Here is a 20,126-nt window from a genome sequence, read left to right on the forward strand (position 1 = left end):
ATATGCACCATTCATCCATGGTCACACACCTAACCATAGGTTTACAATAGGCTTCCATTTCCAGCAAAAGGATAAGGGTACCTTAACCCAGAATTTGGCTGCTGCCCCAAATCTTCGCTACTGGGCTGGCATGCCCATGGTTAAAGGTATTGTTGTGAAAAGCTTAGTTATGAAATAGAAGCATCTAGAACAGGGGTGTACAAACTTTTCGCAGTGAGGGCTAGATTTGGTGGGGAAGGGGGGGCAGTGTATAGTATATAGCAGGGGTGCCCAACCAGTCGATCGCGGTCTACCAGTCGATTGCGGGCGGAGTTTCAGTTGTGTTACAAGGCTTAACAAGTGTTAACAAGTGTTATCATGTGCAACCATGTATTTAAGGCTCTGACAAAAAAATAAAAAAAATAAAAACTAATCAAACAATCGTTCATGAGAGGCCAGTATGTATTTTCATTAGTGGTGGGACTTTAACGCATTAATTTAGATTAATTACAGGAAAATTAACGCACTAAAAAAATTAACGCATTTAACGCATGAGACACTTTCGCACCGTGGAATGTTTCTCAGTGCACGAGTTCCAGACATACAAATTATATGGACGCACAATAAGATCATCACGATGGAGATGACTGAAGAGGCTACGCTGGTGGATGGGAAATTTAAATATAAGAAACTTCCAGATGGAAGTACAAACAAAAATAGTGTTATTTACACTTTATGTAGGAAGGAGTTCGCTTATCACAGGAGCACTTCCACCCTTCATTACCACCTCAATGCAAAACATGTTGGGGCTAACGCGCAGGTCAGTAATGATAACTTAGCTGCTAAATGTATTCCTAGTACGATAGGGTGACCAAACGGCCGTATTTGTTTTTTTTAAGTGAGGAAATGTCCTGGTTTTTAAATGACCTTCATTGGACCATTAAGACTGGATTAAACTTTCGCGAGTGGCCGTAGCGTGTGACTCCGCACGCGTTTATACATGACGCGTCATATTATTTGCAGTGTTGTTCGCTCTCTGTGGTCGAAGATAAAGGCTTACAAGAAGCGCTGCACATTGCGTCAACTGATGCAAGTTACGAACTACCGTCCAGGGGTGAGTTTCCCAAAACGTTCTTAGCGCTAAGTACTTCTTAACCTCGTACGTAAGAACGAGGTTACGAAGTACTTAGCTCTAAGAATGTTTTGGGAAACTCATCCCAGAAAGACAATGTCGAAGAAAATCCAGCAGCTGTATGATGAGGAAAGGGAAGTAAAACAGGTTATTGTGAAGAGTGCCACAAATGTGGCTCTGACTGGGGACCACTGGACCTCTGTTAGCAACAAGAGTTATCTTAGTGTGACAGCTCATATTATAGATGATGAAGATCCAGTCATTTGCTTTGACCATGCAGAAGACCATTTCTAGGCACTATGGAGATGTCTGTGGCAGAGGCCTGGGAAATTTAAGAAAAATATACCATCTAAAATGGCATTTAAAACATCTTCTGATTTACTTCAATTCTTCCAATATCCTGAGCAAAACTCCCAAAATTAAACAACATTTTTGGTCAGAATTTCCAGTGTTCTGAACTGTTTTGTCTGTGTAGTAGACTGGTGGAAAAATAAACAAGATGTTGAAGTTTATGATTATGTTCATTGATTCATTCATCATTCAAACTTAAATTAATATTTCTCATGTTAAATACTGAAATGCGATTAAAAATGCGATTAATTTCGATTAATTAAAGCTTCCGATTAATTTGATTCATTTTTTTTATCGCGTCCCACCCCTAATTTTCATAATAATTATTTACACCTTTTCTGCTTTTCTGATGAATGCTGGGTATGATTTGCCACGGTTGTTAGGTTGTAACCAGGGACTCTAAAGCACGAAGACGAAGAAGCCAGAATGGTGGCAGCTGAAGAGATAATGGCGGAAGCCAAAAAAGCTAAAAAGTATCACGTAAATTCGCCACCCCCGTCGAACACAAATTAAGTATTAATCGCCAGTGATCGCCAGTGGTTGGCACCAGAGCAAACTAGTAATTCATTGAATCATATATATGTATCAAAGGTAAATAAACTAGATTATTTTTTTCGACGTGAGAAATCGGATATGTGGCGTGAGAGCGTGTGAAGACAGTTAAATGCGTGTGTCTCACGCTCAATGCCTGAGTTGGCAACCCTGGGTATGCTAATGATTTCCCGGCAAAATCGGCTCTACGAACCGAAAAGGTAAATGAACTAAGGAGACAGCTAGCAGCAAAGCAGGCAGTGTTCACGAGACCTGTTAATAGGAGTAAAGCTGCCACTGCCACGTGCGGCCTGTTTAAGGCGGGTGCTCAGCTCCTACTGCCCGGATTATGAGAAGCTAGCTGACTCCTCCCAGTGCCAGAAGTCCCACTAAGGTAGAGAAGTGTATTTTTAATTATTCTCATCTTGAATTACACATATTCATATCTATATACTTTAAAAAAGTAGGTTCCGATTTTTATCTGTTTTCCAGTTTAATTTAAATCCATCTGCCGGTTTCCCTGCCAGTGATACTGCTCAGTGAAGTTTAACATTCTTAAATATTGGACTTATCTTCTCCTCCTTCCTGCTTTGAATTTATCTTTTCTAGAGTTATTGTGTGTGTGTGTGTGTGTGTGTGTGTGTTAATCTGTGGAATTACTTGTTTTTTTTATTTAGATTTGGGTTTTTTGACTACCCAGCCTTTTCTGGAGTTTTTTGACTGCCCTTTTCTGTAGTTTTGGTGTGAGTGTGAGTGTGTGTGGCTAAGAGAGATAGAGATGGTGTGAAGTTCTTGTGAGATTCTTGTTCTGTTTTGACAACCTAATTTTGATAGGTTTTGATCATTTCCTCATTTGTTGGATTTACTGCTTATTCTCCACGTGTGTAAATTAAAAAAACAACTACATTTGAACTGCGATTGGGGTTGCTTGTTTAAATTATCGCCCGGCCCTTGTGTTTGACTTGGTAGATCTCGGCATGCCATCAACTTCAAAAGTAGATCTTGGTTAAAAAAAAAGGTTGGGCACCCAAGGTATATAGTATAGTATACTGCCATCTTCTGGTGAAATTTAAAATAGGTTTTTTGAGTCTAAAGCCATCTATCTGGTGAAATATAAAATGCTGTGGTCAACAGAGGCTGCTAGCCTGAAAATATGAACATGAGCCGGTGAAAATTTGAATGTGGGTCGCATTTGGCAATAGTCAACAGAGGCTGCAGGCCGGTGAAAATTTGGGCTGCACTTTGGTCACCCCTGATCTTGAAGCAACTACCAACTCCACAAACAGGTAGACCACACAAACTCACAGAGATGACACATCATTCAAACACAAAGTTACTTATCTACTGTTGCAACAGTCATTAAATAGATTCAGGTCATTTTTGGAAATATCAGCATAAGAACGTGCATCAGCAGCTTCATGAAATGAGTTTTCATGGCCGAGCATTTGCACACAAAACTAGATTCACTATGAACAATGGCAAGTTTCAGCTGGAGTGGTGTAATGCACACTGCCACATTATTCTAGAGCTCTGGAAACATGTTCTCTTGAGTCATCAACCATCAGTATTTGGCAGTGTAATGGAAGAATCTGGGTTTGACAGTGCTGTGGAATTTCTGGAAATAGGCTTTTAAACAAACTCTTATGTAGGGACTTGGATATTTCCGCATGACAATGATTGAGCCGCGGCCATTTTTCTCCGGTCGCGCTGTCTAAGCGAAATCGCAAGCGCGCGGTAAAAAAAATATCGCTGTTTTCATCTGTTTGTAGGAGGTTCTTCCCAGAGTTTTTGTAATATGACATAACTGAATGTCCACTTTCTCTCATCCCATTAGAAGAATTCGCATTTCACGCTCCTGTTTCTTTTTGAGCCTGGTTGAATTTTAACTTCGCGTTTGGACCGTTCAAAAACATTGTGGGACTGTTCAAAAGATATTAATAGATACGTGCACCGTTACATTATATTCTTGTTTATTGTTTCCTGAAGTTTTATCCCAGTCTGTACAGTTTAAGGTTGTCCCAAGACAACGTGTTGGTCCGATGAACCATGATAACGGCGGCCACGGACTAGCCACATGCTAAAACTAGCCAGGGTTGCCAGATCCTACAAAAATATCCCGCACAAAGTCAGTGTAAGACCTGCCCTTCAGCAGCCTAAACTAGCCCAAAGCCCAAAATTATTGACGAGGGAGGGGGGTGGCGAGTGTTTAAAATGGAGACAATTAAGTATTATATCGCGATCGATTCTTTGTGTTGACTTGTAACTCCCGCGGTGGCCCAACTCAAAAGTAGCCCCAAAAACCGCACCCCGCCACCCCAGAATTTTTACCCGCGGCTGGATTTTCAAACAAGCCCAATTTGGCGTGAAGACCGCAAACCTGGCAACTATGGCCACATGCTAAAACTAGCGCACATTTCTTGATCACAAGATTTAGGTTAATTGCATTAAAAAAATTGGGCCGATTTAAATGTGAATATCTTTGGACTGGCTTGATCAAATTTGACACAGGGTTCCCACACCTTGGTTAACATCAAATTCAAGGACCTTTAAGTGACTTTCCAGGACCAACTTTCTCAAATTCAAGAACTGCACCTGGCAGATATTAATACAATGCAAATTCAAAAGACTAATTTCAAGCCATGCATACTGAAATTTTCTGTGCATGACATTAAGCGCTGATTCAACAAAAACTTCACACTCAACATGACTGGCAATTTAGCAATGCACCTGTGAGAAGGTGACATTCACGTAAAGCGGCTACACATACGTTAACTACATACAGGAAACACTAGGAAAAACAAATCTGGTGTGAGATGATTCTAGCATTTTCCAAGTTTTTAATCTACTTAATGAAGAATAATATGAATTTAATTCATTCATAAAGAGAAAAGAAGGCTTTTAACCACTCCACTTACTGTAGTCAATGTGGTATTTTGCTAAAAGAACGACTATATTTATGGCATCAGAGAAATCTGAACACAAGTTTTCCGCATAAAGTAAAATGGTATCAAAAGAATGAATGTTAAATTTGACATTAATCCAGTTTCTAGTGTCCATGCAACAACTCTGTGAATATTGACATGAAAAAACCAAATGATCCTGGGATTTATCTTCTGACTTACAAAAGGTGCATGACTCCACATCAAGTTTAACTCTTCTTTCAAGAAACATGGCTACAGGATATATCTTATTTTGAAATGAGTTTACTTTAGAAGATATGGGCCATTTGACAAGCCATTGTGGTTTTATAATTTGTATTATTTGTATTCTTGATATAAAATAATCTGTTATATCTTTTGTCTCATACCATCAGTGATAATCTTATGACACTAGAAGTCAACTAAGTTACAGTATTCACTTTTAACAAGGGCATCGAAATAGTCAACTCTGAATAAAAAATGACATTTTTCATTAATTGAATCAATGCTAAATGAATCACTTTGCAGACTTTCTTAAAATCTTTATTAACAACTATCATATGTTTCAACAAAGGATGAGAAATTTAAAACATCCTGACAATCTTTTTCATAGCAATCTTTTGTAAATATTGACTTCCTACCAACTGTGCCCTATTATTCCTTGACCGTGGTCTTCATCCATGTGAAATTTCAAACCCGCTAAAATATTCAAGGACCTTCAAGGAAGGCTGTCTTTTATGCCCATTTTCAAAAACTTTCCAGGGCCTTGAACTTATTTTTTCAGATTCACAACCTTTCAAGGATTTCAAGGACCCGTGGGAACCCTCTTGACAATTGAGGCATCTTTTTTTTGTTATATTGTGCTGCATCTAATAAAACTATTTTAAATGTGATTAAATAATTTTGAAAAAAATGTCCAAGTCCCTATCTTATGTGATTTATTCTACTTTATCAACTCAAAAAACTGTCAAAACCTGCTTATTTCCAGTAATTCCACAACAGTACATGCCAAGAGAATACTATACACCAGAATGCATAGGGCCAAATATTAGTAGAAAAGACAATGATTTCATGATGGTTTTAGGAATTGGGTTAAGCCAGTGAAGGGTGTTGGTTTTGCTATAGCAGACATTTAAAACAATTAGGGGTCCAATTTGGGGGCACAATTTTGGGAAGTGCCCTTTCTTGTTCAAGCCTAACTATGCATCTGTGCACCTATAGTTTTGAATGGGATGTCCAAGAAGCTCTTGTGAATATGATGGTCAGGTGTCCACATAGCTACCAATATGATGGTCTAATGAACGAGATGTTGTCCTTTCATACTATAATTTGTTCAAAATCATACTCAGGTAGGTAAAGCAACTTAGGAGCCTAGAATAAGACATTAGAGAAAGTAGTACAAGAAATGTACCCATGAAGCAAAGGCACATGCAGTAAAATATCCTACCAGTTCTAACTCTTCCTCCTCATCCTTCTTTACTTCAGCTTGAGTTTCCATTTCTGTTGGGTTGAAGTCCTCCATTTCCACCTATATAAAATAGCAGCAGCTCTCATCTTGACAATAATTATGATGGTTATTTCTGATTCTTTTAAAAATGTATTACTGTTATGCCATGCAGTAACATACGGTCATTATATAATTTGCATTATATACCTCTTCAATGGCAGCATCTTGAAGCAATGACCTAATATCTAGTCGTGCCATATGGAAAGGTGCAGGTTCCCAGCCAATTGCAAGCTGTCAAAAATAATGATATACAACAAATATACATGATCATTTAACCAATACATTTACGGCATTTAGCAGACGGTCTTATCCAGAGCGACTTACAAAGAGCTTTGCATCTGATCACAGAATTCATCCTAGGTAATAGTACAAATAGGCCAGAATTCAAAATACCCATGAGTCAGACTACTACTAAACTACAGGAGTCAATGTCATTACCTAGTGTTTTTGCTTTGTTAAGTTAAATGTAGTAGTAACTTTTAACATAGTTTCAACAAAGCCAAATACATCAGTTATCTGCTAACACAGCTGACAACTATCACACAAAGCTGCAAAGGCGTGTTAACATTTATCATTTGTGGGGTTATGTGCACACATTCCATAATTCAGAATGTTCTTGTGTGGTATTGCAAAGGAAATGTTTTTTTCTTTCAGGAATGCAGAAAGGAATTTGTCTCAATCTGATCACTCATTAAATAGCTATTAGATTGACTGTTAATGAAATTGTATGTATTTCCCAACAGAAACCTTTGTGATATCCTTCAGCTTCCGACCATGTATGTTTCTCTTGGCACACATTTGATGGTCAGCAGAGATTTCTGCTACATAGACCTGTAAAAAGTAGAGTAATCCTAACAATGCTTAAAGTCATTCTAGTAAATTAATTAAATTAAAATGGTATACACCACCCTTCAGTGTTTCATGGGATACGCTCACCTCAAATCCCTTTGTTTTGGCTGCACTCCAGAACTGGTCAAAGTATTTCACTTTGTCATTTATTGCATCCAAAATAATAAAGGGAAAAAAACCATCATCCAGGGTTTTCTTAAAAGTTTTCAGCATGCTGTTTCGATAGGTATCCTCCATTTCTGGCTCATATTCGTATTCAAGAACCTAAGGAAAATTGTTGTACTTTGTTTAATTAATACCAAAATACTATTGTAGAATTCTAATGGTAGGTTTTAAGTAGAAAGCCTTCTCAGATTATCAATACTGACTGCAAGACATGAGCTCAAACCTTCATCTTAAGACGTTTCCCAGTATCAGGGTCCCTCTCTTCTTTTTCCACTTCAGTCATGAAATAATCATCCAGACCAAGAACTCTAGGTGGGGCACCACCATATTCAACCTCCTTGTCCTGAAAGAGGGTAGAGCGATTAGCATTATTCAGAGGGATAATAAAAATCCAAAAGGCAAATAAAAAAAATCCAAAAATAAAAAACTGCTCCCCCACTCCCTTTGAACTACATTCAATTGCAAAATCCAGATAAAGTATAGTGTGACCACAGATAAAATGAGTGTCACACTCTCTCAGATGTTCTACAACCATGTGTGTCCAGTTGCTTGGTACCATCCCAAACAGGTACCATTTGTTTATCCATACAACAGCTAAGTTATCTGGTGCTTTGTATGCAGAATAAAAATATGGTCTCACACGAATTAGTTTTGCAAGATGGCTTTTTCCACTTCCTGGTAAGCCTCGCATTATCACCACAATCTGAAAGTAAACCAAGATTATGTAATTTAATAATTACATAATTATGAAAAGTTACAGTAAAAATACCAGACCAGATCAAATAAAATGTCATGTCAAACCCTGTCTGGACGATTTACTCGGCCAGGAGATTTCAATAAATCTTCTACATTTTTGATCTCTGGTTTTTTTTCCACACGTTGAGGGACAGAAGGAGGCAGCTCATCTGGATAACTTCTCTTGTCATCTAAGAAAGAAAAAAAAAAAGACACTGGCTTTATTTTTTTTAAACATCTGAGCCCAACCTAAACACATGCAAGGTCTAGCCACCTCATACTATATATAAATTGCTTGAATGATTTGGGGAGAGAAAAAAAATAAAAAATTAAATAGATGCTCCCCCACTCCCACCGAACTCCATTTAATTGCTACATTCAGATTACATCCACTGAACACAAACATCTTGGCTGATACAGACACAAATATTCCTTGTACTGATGCAGACACTCTTATGAAACACCTTTTGAGGAGGTCAAAGTGTTGAGTTGTTTTAACTGCCTTTGCATGCTTGAATAATACAAATTAATAAATCTGCCAAAATGATTCAAAGTTAAATAGCAGGCCTTATTAAATTTTTGTATTATTTAGATATCTGTCCTATCACCTTATTCACATTTGTGTAACTCTCGCAGCCACAATTTAACAAGTCTTTGTTGGACATAAACGCTCTCGATTAAGCATTTCCATGGCCCACAGCGTGTCACTACCTAGTAAGCCCATAACCAAGTCAGCTTCCAGTGCATTCCAGTGAGACCACTTTTTTTTTTTTTTTTTTTTTATTATAGACTCAAAAAACAAAGAATACACTGACTATGGCATGACTATCACAAAATGCATTTTTGTGGTTTTTTTTTTTTTTTTTTTTTTTTTTTAATTAAAAAATTATATTTTAAGGAAATTGATGTTGACTAGGGATGCACCAGATTCCAGCTCTGGCAAAGCCGGATTCCGGCTTCTTTAAGAAAATCCATCTTAAATCTGGCTCCAGCCATTTTCCAGCATGATTTGGGCCAGATACGGATTTACACTTAACCTATAAGCATGACCTATAACGACGGTAACAAACTCTGACATGATTACAAATTCTCCTTTGATAGGATTAAAATTCCCAAGATTTGTTGATTGCTTAGGCTAAAATTTTTATATAAAAAATGTTTGCACTACAATGCTACAACTAGTGCAATCAGGTGTAACTAACTGTGTTGTGTAAAATGGAAGAATATTAGTAAGAATAATGGATAATGGATTGTGAGCCTTTTAATAATAAATTATTAAATAAAATAAATACATTATTAACAGTTATTAGTTTAAGTGGTTTGATGACGTTTTGTTGAGAATGCGAACTATTTGACTTTAAAATTAAAAGGACTGCCACAACATACTTCCATAGCTGGAAGGCCCATGGTCATAGCGCTCAAGATTTCTTTCATAGGAAGCCCTATCATAGCCTGGCCTTGGGTGAAGCTCTCGATCACGGCTGGAATGAGCTTGGTGTTCTCGCAGGTCTCTCTCACGGTCCCGGAAACCTGGTCGCAAAGGACCAGGGGGTGGCCTAAAACACATTAATGCACATTAACACCCTGCATTCAGACTCTGCACAAATTCATAATGAAGGGAGATTGTCCTTATGAGAGACAGTACAGTAAAGTACAAAAGTATCCCACCTCTCATCTCTGGAGTAGCGCTCTCTTTCATATCGTTCTCGGTCATATTCAAGTGGGGGTCTCTCTCTAAGCATCTCTCTCTCCCATTCCCTTCCATACTCCCTTTGCTCCACATAGGAATCATTTCTTCGATCAAAGTATGGATCCCGACGGCCAAGACATTCTAATAAGACATAAAATGCATCTGATATCATTACACATGATCTATACACAAATTCTATCAAGCAAATAAAAAAGTAACCAACCCTTTTCATATGTTCGATCAGACGGCAGTGGATCAGGCCTCAAAACTATCCTTTCACCATATGAAATTCTTTCTACTTTGGCACCAACATCTGGAAAAAGAAAACAATTTCATGTCAAATCACATTATAAAATGTAGTAAAAATATATATATATCCATACATAAACATACCATGACCATGACCATAGTCCACTGTTTTGGCTATTACTGTGGGTTTAGGAGCTGGTGTTGAAGCTGTATGGAAGAAATTTGGTGCTGTTGGAGCCAACCCAGCCTCCAATGATGTACTAGGTACACTCTGTACAGCTTCAGACAGTAGATTGGTAGCCTTTTTGAGGGAAATGGTAAAATCAGAAGCCAGTTTACAGCCAATCATCATATAATAATATTACTCTTATTCCCAATATTGGTAATTGGTGAGGGTTCTTAAAAAATGTAAGGTCATACCTGAAGAGCACTTTTAACCTCAGGTGGAATTTCTAGGCCAAGGAGACCTGGATGAAGGTCAGGTGGTAATCCTGTAGTCTCTGATTTGGGGGCATCACCAGAAACCTTTTTGCTCTCCTGGAGTTCTCTATTTGTAAAATCAAAATGTACAGCAAATTATTTCCTCATTAAATATCATAAATATCCAAATGCAATTCCAGATCATTCCTTTATGTACCTTATCATTTTCAGCTCTTGGGCAGCTTTAAGAATGATCTCATGTTGCCTTTGAGACAATGCAAGCACAGCTTTAGCTGCACCCGGTGATGATTCATCAGGTGAAACATCTGGAAGGTTGATTTGCGGCCCAATGGTAGGAGGAAGTCCCACTGGGAGCTCGGAGTTCCTTTCATAAAGAGGTCCAGTTTCTTCCTTGATATGAGAATACACTCTCTCTGGCTGAGGTGGGGGTGCTGCTGTTGGTGGTAGTTTTTCCCAGCTAGGCTGTGATTGGAAAGGGGTTTCCTTATCTCTGTCCTGATAAGGCAGACCATCAGTATAACCAGGGCCTCTTCGTTCTTCCCTAATTCGATCCTCATCCTCATATGAGAATGGTCTTTCCCTTCCTTCCATCCACTCCTCATCTCTTTTAAGTTCTGGTGGACCATTTGGCGGAAGTAGATAAAAGTCATGATCTGGGCGCAATCTACCCCGTTCCTCACGCGAAAGGAAATAGTCCTCATCTTCCCTGTAATCACGGTGATGGTAATCAGATGGAGCTCTTATATATTCATTATTTTCATGACCATATTCATTGCTAAATTCTTGCTTAAATGCTCCCTGAGAGTTTTCGAGGGTAGGTAGTGGTCTGCGCCACCTTTCCATAGGCATTGAATGGGGTCGCATAGGTGGTCTTCTCATCTCTCTCTCCATCATTTCATGAGGAGGTAAAGGAGGATGCCTGGGTTCTCTGCTATGAGGATGAGGCCAACCTGGCTCTCTGTCCATTTCGTTATGGTATCGGGGATGGCCCATTTGGTCTCTTTCCAGTATTTCAGGAGGAGGAGGGGGCCGCCTCATTTCTCCTCCAATCATGTCATGACGTGGTGGTTGGCCCCAGGGACCTGGACCACGTCTAAACCGAGGACCAGCTGGTTCTCGGTTCATGTGAGGAGGGCCATGTGGATCACGTTCCATATCCCCTGGTGGAGGAGGACGTCGTGGGCCATGGTGCATGAAGCGGGGTTGAAAAGGAAGATGTCTATGTCCCTCGGGAGTAAAGGGTGGTCTATGGTGCAATTGAGTTCTTCTCTCTGTCCAGTATGGTTCTCCCTCTTGCCAGAACTCGGATTGTCCCTCTTGCCAGCGTTCGTCTCGACCAAGCTCCATTCGAATTCTAGGAGGAACTCGCTCTTCAGACTCATCGTAGTACTCTTCTGAAAAGTGATGTTCTTCTGGCTGCCACATGTCATGGGGTCCCTGATCATCCATCCTTCCCGGTGGTTCTTGAGAAAGATCTCTCCACCCATAGCTATCTTCCTCCTCCACATGCCCCATCTCACTTATTGGCTGGTGATCGTATGAAACATCATCTCTATTTTCATTGTGAAAATTAAGGTCAGACATAGGAGGGGGAACTAGCTGTCCGCCATATTGCCCTCGACCACGCCCACGACCTCTTCCTCGTATTTGGAAAGGCACTTGGGCCCATCCTCTCCCCCGAACTGCATGAGGTGGACCACTCTGATTAATCTCTTGGTGAACACGAGGAGGCTCCTTTGGTGTATCTGGTTTAAATGGGCCTTGTGTAGGGGCCTTAGGCTGGGACTCAGTAATGGTATTACTGGTTTTTGTTGTTTCTGAACTTGAAATCTGAAGGGTTTTATTGGCAGTGCAAAGTGTTGTTTTAGGTTGGACAGGTGATAATGTTGAAATGGGAGTTTTAGCAGGATCTTTTGTCAGGTCCTCATCCTTCACAGTTTCTGTGACAGTTTCCTCAACTTTTTTACTTTTGTCAGTCTGAGTTTGAGGAATAGGTTCACTTTGAACAAAAAAAACATCACTTGAATCAATTATGTCATCTGACATAGACTTAATATTGGGAATATTAGCTCCATGCGTTTTATTTTGAGGTGTTTTTTTGTCATTGTGGCCTGTTGCAACACACTGTGGTGGGGTATCTTCTGATGCATCTGTTTTAGATGGATGCATTTTAGTGTGATTTACAGCACTTGACTTTGTTTGTAAGCCGAGGAAAGAATGAGGGGGTGGTCCAGGAGGGGGTAGTCCTGGAGGTGGTCCAGGAGGGGGTGGTCCTGGAGGTCTTTCAAAACAAGGAGGTGGGTACAGCCTCGGGGGGGTTTCAAATCTTCCTGGAGCCCCAGGTCGAATGTGGTTCCCTCTCAACGGCCTGTTGAAACGCTGACCAGCATCAAATCTGGGACCTCCACTAAATCGTGATGGCTGTTCAAATCTACAGCCCCTGGGACCTTCAAACCTACAAATAAAAAAAAAAAAAGTCAAAGAAACTAACAATTTGTATATTGATGTTATTTCACTATGTCAGAGATACACAACTAGGGTAAACAATGTTTTTTATCTAAATAATTTTTTCAACTATGATCCTCAATTACCTTGGACCTCTTGGGACTTCAAACCTTCCATGAGGACCAGGCAGCCTTGGTACTGGCCCAGGAGGACCAACAGGTTTGTGATGTATAGAAGAGCCTTCAGGCCCTGCAGGTAGGCACGAGTCTGAATCACTTGAGCTTGGCAACTTCTGCAGGCCAACTGGTTCAGAGGGTTGGACACCCTGAGGAGGAAGGCCCGGTGAAGGATCCACATTATTTTTTGGCATAGATGGGCCTACTGGGCTGGCGACCTCTGGTCCAGGAGGCCTAGCTTGTCCATATTGTCCCATTATACTGACACTATACTGCTGCTGCATAGCTCTCAGTGTGGTCACCCTCTCTTGAAGATGCACTGATGTCGAGTTCATTTGCTCCTGCCACTGTCGCCACTGGCCTTCATACTCCTGTAGCTGGTCTTTGTGGGGATACGATTGAAACTGGTCCAACCAGAGCTTAAAGTGTCTGTCCCACTCTTGCAGCACTGAACCAAACTGTTGCTGTTGCATCTCATAGTGCTGCAACTGCATATCTATGGGCATAGTCTGAAGAGGAGTCACAAAAGAGGGGTAGAATCTGAGTAACATATATTCAGTACAATGTAGGTACAATAATTTAATGTATATCAACTTCTCTGAATATATTAATTTTATATATATTTTTTATATATTAATTTTCTCTGAATAGCAAGGTCATAGTGTTACTGAATCAGTAATGACTGATACAGTACTGAATGAGTAATGATAGACATTATACTGAATCAGCAGTGACAAGGAAATTACACTGCACTGATTAAGCATTGACTGAGCATTCAGAAGGCTCCTAAAATAATTTTAATAACCAATTGTCTTGTTAAAGTTACATTTGAAATCAAATAATAAAAGTAAACATGTAAGTAAAAATCAAGAAAAAGACTCGTGTGATGTCAAAGATCATAAAATGGTATTGAAATTCTGGCATGCTGAGCATTTATTACAGAAAGGTTACCTGGAGATGTGCTGGTTGCTGAATGACCTGTTGGTAGCGCTGGAGGACTTGCTGTAGCTGAGCGTGCTCCTGCATCAGTGCGTGGTACTGGAAGCCTGCTCTCTGCTGCTGGACATGTTGCCACTGAGCAGCGGCAGCTTGAAGCTGCTGGAGACGTACTGCCTCTGCTGGGTCCCCACAGGCTGCCATGCCAGTAGGCTAATAGTAATGCACAACAGTGTAAAGTGAAAAAAATTAAACCACCACCAATTAAGTTATTCTGTTCTAAAGTAAATAAATGTTAGTGTAACGGTACATGGTTTCACACCGACCCGTCATGGCACAGTGCTCATAGTGCTTGCAGCCACACAGAGAATACACGACACATGCATCCTATAGGGACGTGTGAATGCCAGTGAAGACAATGCAGAACTGAAGTTCAGTTTACAAGTTGCCCTAGCTGTACTCATTACAACACAATCTCAAACTATGTTCAAAATTGCCTATTTCAAATAGCCTATTATTACTGTGTACTGCACTCCGTATATACTGGATACTGTATGCTTGTGCTCATAGCAGTAATAGGCAGTACAGTATCCAGTATGGAACAAAAGCATGCCATACTACAAGGACACGTGAAAGTAGAATACTACACCTATTTATTTTCTGACAGCAAAGATTAGTGCTTCTTTCGAAGTTTCAAAATATCCAATTGTTCTTCTGTTTTGAAAAGAAATGAGGAGAGAAGGTGGAGGAGAAATGCTGTTCAGAACAGCTACAGTTATAGCTTTCATTTTGGAATAGAAGTTTAATGTTAGCTGTCTAATAACTTCGAGTAGCTGTTCTGTGCTAAGAATAGCCTAGCACACATTTTGCACCACAGGGCTAAATGCCAGTGGCCTACAAAATAACTGATTTACAGTACTTTGTAGTATTTACAGTATTTTGCAATCAACTCATTGTTATCCAACACTGAATTTAATCGTTAATGAATTTTGCCATCAAGCCTGTGAACTCTTACAAACTCTGAAATCAAGATGAATGAAACAAATAAATATTGCTTATGTACTAGATATAGTTGGTTTCAGTATTGGAAAAATACATGATAACCTTTATTCAGAACATAGGTGTTTCTAGCCCCTTTTTAGGGGCTAAATAGAGTCTAAATAGAGTCCCAGTAACCCTAAAAATAAAAGTACAAAGCTGAAAAAAGTTAACACCATAAATCATATGATTAAATATTACTTTTAACAAAAGAACTGCCTCGCAAATAGTATGATCCACTTTTTCTCACCTACTCCTGGCCTGCTCTTCCCGAAGCAGCCCTGTAAACACGCGAGCGTACACATGCTAGTAACGCAGATGATTTCTTTATCGCTCTGCACCAACATATTACAAACTTTAACAGTAGTCCATCTAGCTAGTTACCTACGTAGCCACAGCTATGACGAAGCCGCATCCTAAACTTCTTTCTGATAAATTTTACTAATACCGGATAGGTTTTACGGCTGCTACACCCACCTTGGATCGTTAAGTAGCTAGCTGTCTAATTGACCTTAAGGAGCTAGCAATTTACCTTAACTAGCAAATGTTATAGTTAGTACTCTCTACCTTTTCAAAATAAAATTAAGCTGATATGTCTGTTACAGTAGTAGTCATATTGTTCAATGCTGCATACAGGCATGAAAATGGGTCAGGGGTTAAAAAGGTGAGAAGACCGGGGAGCGGGGCATGTGACATCATGGGGATACGGCGACGGGGGCGTTGACATGTGGGGGGGGGCATTGACGTGACGTCATGGGTATACGGCAACCGGGGGGGGGTTTGGTGCTGGTGTACGGGGATACAGCGACAGGTGTATTACGGAGCCTTAAGGTGACCATGTAAAAAATATAATAACGCGTGGCCACGACTTACTAACGCGTGCAAAGTAGGGCTGTCGCGGTGTAAGAATTTCCACTGCGGTAAATTAACAGGGCTCCACACCGCGATATGCGGTATTATCGCCATTTTTGTTGTTTTCACAAACATCCTGATTTAAGTGCCATTATAAACACGTTTTTATTGCAATTGTTATTAAGAATATTATATTTTTATAACAAAGCCGACACAGTTGTAGGACAAATTAAACAGTCCTTATTGTTAAATGCAGAGCACGTAAGGCTAATGACTCGCAATAAGAATGCTCCTTTACCCTTTCATGGAAACAAAGTCCAGCTTATAGCCTACGATTGATCTGCGCTGTGCAAAGAAGGCAAAGAAAACTTGAGCACATGAGATCAGAATTCGTTTTTAAAAAAGAAGGAAAACGAAACCCTTCCTTTAGTAATAAAGTCTAGGTTTAGTCCGGCGTTATCATGTCCTTGTTACGTGCTAGGAAAACCAACATGGTCACCTTATGTGGTTTCAGAGAGGATCTAAGTGGGGTAACAATGTTTCCGGCAGCACTAAAAACTCTCTCTGGTGGTGTGCTCGTTGCACAAATACACATGTACTTGCGGGCCACTTTAGAAAGCAGAGGAAATCTAACCTGGTTGTCGCGCCACCAGGCGATGGGATCTGCGTTAGGGCTCGTGCAGGTAGCGCGAGCTCGGCATGTGCGCAAGCTCTCTTAGTTTCCCCGTTTCACAGCAACCTTTCGCGCACAGATTTTGCATATTGCCTCGCCTAAATTGTCCGGCTCTCTCTTTTCATTCGGTTGAAAGCCAAAATGCTCCCAAACTGGCGAAGTCACATTTGGTTTTGCGACCAGAGTAGCCGCAATTGTTTCCATAAAAAGGCCACTCAGAAGCAACGGATACGAACGTTTTTAAATAGTAATTAACATCCACCGCACACGCAGCGAAGTGGCTTACGTGTAAAACAAGAAGAACCTTGTGGAAAAAAAGAAAACACGAACATCGCGGTGTGACGGTTGCTTGGAATTCCCTGCGGTTGGCAGGTGAATATCGTGGTATTACAATATTGCGGTTATTGCGACAGCCCTAGTGCGAACGAGATAATTAAGTATTACTTTATATAAAGCCAGGTTTACCTTCCTTGGGCAGTCAGTTCGCGAACATCCCTGGGATCTGCTTGCTTTGCTGTGAAAAAATAAACTTTGTTGCCGCGTGTGAAAGGCGACATTAGTATCTCGGTCCCACGCGTTATTTTATTTTTTTTTACATGATGTCACCTTACGGGCTCCGTAAAATATAGTAAAATTCATTTAAAAATTTTTTTGACTGTCATGTCAATGGATTCAATGTATGCAGCCAGATCCGTAAACGCGAGAGGCCGCTTTCGCCATTCCAGATGGCTCAGTCAAAACCATTCCGTCTTAATGAACCAATAAATACATCAGTGGCGAAAATGAGTGTAAAAATACCAGGGTTCACGTGTTTTTATTTTCTAACATGGGCTAAAGCACAGGGTAGACTCAAACGACAAGAGTTTACAACTTCATCTTCAACCTTTTCAGCCCTGGCGCGAATGTCATCCTCACATGTCCCTGGATTCACCAGTTACAACTACAGACACACTAGAAAAAAAAAATCTTGATTCTTATTTTAATGTCACCGTTAACTACACGGGGCTGACGCGAACTTAATAGGCCCATCTATCTACCTATTTATCACAAGAGCTTGTGGCTAGATCTGACAGTGTTCAACGCTGTAGCGAATGGCAGTAACTTTGTTTTACCGCAAAATATGAAAACAATTGAAACCATTAATAACCCAATTAAATACACTGGGAAATGTACTATGTGGTAAATGTAGTGGTAAATGTACGATGTGGTAAATGTAGTGGTAAATGTACGATGTGGTAAATGTAGTGGTAAATGTACGCTCTTCTGCCTTGTCCTCGGTGTAGCACTAGGTCCGGCTTCTCGTCCCGCTTAGCAGTAAATGAATAACATGAATGAAGAACGTTCATATGAATGAACGCTATTTGGCCTCTATGAAGGTTCTGGGCGGAAACTGCTGGCCACTGTCATTGAAATTGCCGATTTCGGAAGTGCTCTGTTTGCTTATTACGTCAATATGATAATTAAAATATATACATATGATCTCCCGACCCCCCCCCCCCCCAACAAAAAACTCATCGGATCTACACGATTCACGATTTTTGGAATGCTGATTCTGATTCAGATGCCAAAGGGGAAACCAGAGTGACAAAGAGACTATGAAAGGTTGGAATATTGTTCAAGTCTGAAACAGAAAATTAAAAACCAAAAAATGAATAACCAAAAGAAAGATTTTGAAACAAACCATTTCCATGTGATTCATGTGTATTGATTGATATTTTTTTAAACATGACAAAATTGTGATTACAAAATGATGGTTGGTAGTGCTGGACGATATGACCAAAATTCTACATCACGGTATTTTTCACGGTATTTGAACCTTGGGTCCCCGAACCTTGGGTCCATTCTGTGTGAATTTTGTATACTGTTACACCCCTTTTTGATATGGCTTGATATCGGTATGTCTGTACTGAAATTAAGTATCACCCAAAATCAATACAGATCTGATATTCTTCCTTTACAAAACACAGTTGGTGAGAGTGCAGGGGCAAGTGTGTGAGATGTACAGTGATTCCTCCTCCATCACGGGGGAGTCTGTGAAGAATTCACATAATTCTATGGATATTTTTATATATATTTTAAACACTTAAAATATACACATTTATCGTAGTGCTTAGTTATTTTTGTCATGGTACCACAAAAGAAATTGTAGGCAGCATTTAGTTTACTGTTAGGTTCCAATAAATATACTGTTAGGTTCAAATTAAAATTCACGATCAAGTGCAGCCACGAAGGACGACCTGCGATACAGTGAGAGATCACTGTATTACTATTTCTGTTAAATTTGTACAGATGTTGATATGATATACATAAAATTATTAAAAAGCAAAAACTTTTAAATTTTAACTTTTCTTCCACTGTCATACAGCACCTCTTCTTTCGGCAATTCCCATTTAGGGGTCGCCACAGCGGATCAAACTCCTCCATCTGGCCCTGCCCTGAGTGTCCTCCACTGACACACCAGCCACTCTTATATCCTCTACCACTGCATCCATAAACCTCCTCTTAGGTCTACCTCTCCTCCTCTGGCCTGGAAGTTCCATCTTCAAGACCCTCCTACCAATATACCTCTCCTCCCTCTGTACATGTCCAAACCATCTCAATCTCGCTTCTCTAACTTTATCTCCAAAACATGCTACATGTGCTGATCCTCTAATAAACTCATTTCTGATCCTATCCTTCCTCGTCACTCCAAATGAGAATCTCAACATCTTCATCTCAGACACCTCCATCTCCCTCACCTGTCTCTTTGTCAGTGCCACTGTCTCCTGTCCATACAACATAGCAGGTCTCACTACTGTCCTATAGATCTTTCCTTTCATTCTAGCGGACATCCTTCTATCACAGATCACCCCAGACACTTTATGCCATCCACACCACCCTGCCTGCACTCTCTTCTTTACCTCCCTTTCACTTCCTCCATTACTCTGTACCCTCGACCCCAAGTAGGTAAACTCGTCAACCTTCACCAAATCAACTCCTTGTAACTGGACCTGTCCACCGTCTGCCCTCTCATTCACACACATGTACTCTGTTTTACTCCTGCTCACTTTCATTCTCCTGCTCTCCGAAGCATATCTCCATCTTTCCTAGCTCACCTCCACCTGCTTCCTACAAATCACAATGTCATCAGCAAACATCATAGTCCAAGGGGACTCCTGCCTAACCTCGTCCGTCAGTCTGTCCATGACAATTGTGAACATGAAGGGACTCAGGGCTGATCCCTGATGTAGTCCTACCCCTACTTTAAACCCATCTGTCATTCCTACCGCACATCTCACTGCTGCCACACTGTTCTCATACATATCCTGCACTGCCCTCACATACTTTTCTGCTACTCCTGAATTCCTCATACAATACCACAGCTCCTGTCTCGGTACTCTATCATAAGCTTTCTCTAAGTCAACAAACACACAATGTAACTCCTTCTATCCTTCCCTATACTTCTCCATTAACACTCTC

At 40.3% G+C, this 20,126-nt stretch overlaps 1 protein-coding gene across 2 annotated transcripts in view; it reads right to left on the reverse strand.

Annotated features, from left to right (window-relative positions):
* ylpm1 (YLP motif containing 1) overlaps positions 1 to 20,126 on the reverse strand; it is a 64,062-nt gene that overhangs the window by 36,065 nt on the left and 7,871 nt on the right. For both annotated transcript variants that reach the window (XM_077018126.1, XM_077018125.1), the window contains exons 3-17: positions 14,120 to 14,317; positions 13,139 to 13,677; positions 10,744 to 13,002; positions 10,527 to 10,653; positions 10,251 to 10,407; positions 10,081 to 10,170; positions 9,836 to 9,998; positions 9,554 to 9,723; positions 8,234 to 8,358; positions 8,073 to 8,135; positions 7,656 to 7,775; positions 7,355 to 7,531; positions 7,166 to 7,249; positions 6,566 to 6,649; positions 6,359 to 6,439 (exon numbers count right to left, since the gene is read on the reverse strand). In XM_077018126.1, the coding sequence (XP_076874241.1) occupies positions 6,359 to 6,439; positions 6,566 to 6,649; positions 7,166 to 7,249; positions 7,355 to 7,531; positions 7,656 to 7,775; positions 8,073 to 8,135; positions 8,234 to 8,358; positions 9,554 to 9,723; positions 9,836 to 9,998; positions 10,081 to 10,170; positions 10,251 to 10,407; positions 10,527 to 10,653; positions 10,744 to 13,002; positions 13,139 to 13,677; positions 14,120 to 14,317 (4,437 nt within the window). The remainder of the gene's footprint in view (positions 1 to 6,358; positions 6,440 to 6,565; positions 6,650 to 7,165; positions 7,250 to 7,354; positions 7,532 to 7,655; positions 7,776 to 8,072; positions 8,136 to 8,233; positions 8,359 to 9,553; positions 9,724 to 9,835; positions 9,999 to 10,080; positions 10,171 to 10,250; positions 10,408 to 10,526; positions 10,654 to 10,743; positions 13,003 to 13,138; positions 13,678 to 14,119; positions 14,318 to 20,126) is intronic.

Source organism: Brachyhypopomus gauderio, chromosome 9 (genome assembly GCF_052324685.1).
Source record: "Brachyhypopomus gauderio isolate BG-103 chromosome 9, BGAUD_0.2, whole genome shotgun sequence".
NCBI classification, from domain to species: Eukaryota; Metazoa; Chordata; class Actinopteri; order Gymnotiformes; family Hypopomidae; genus Brachyhypopomus; species Brachyhypopomus gauderio.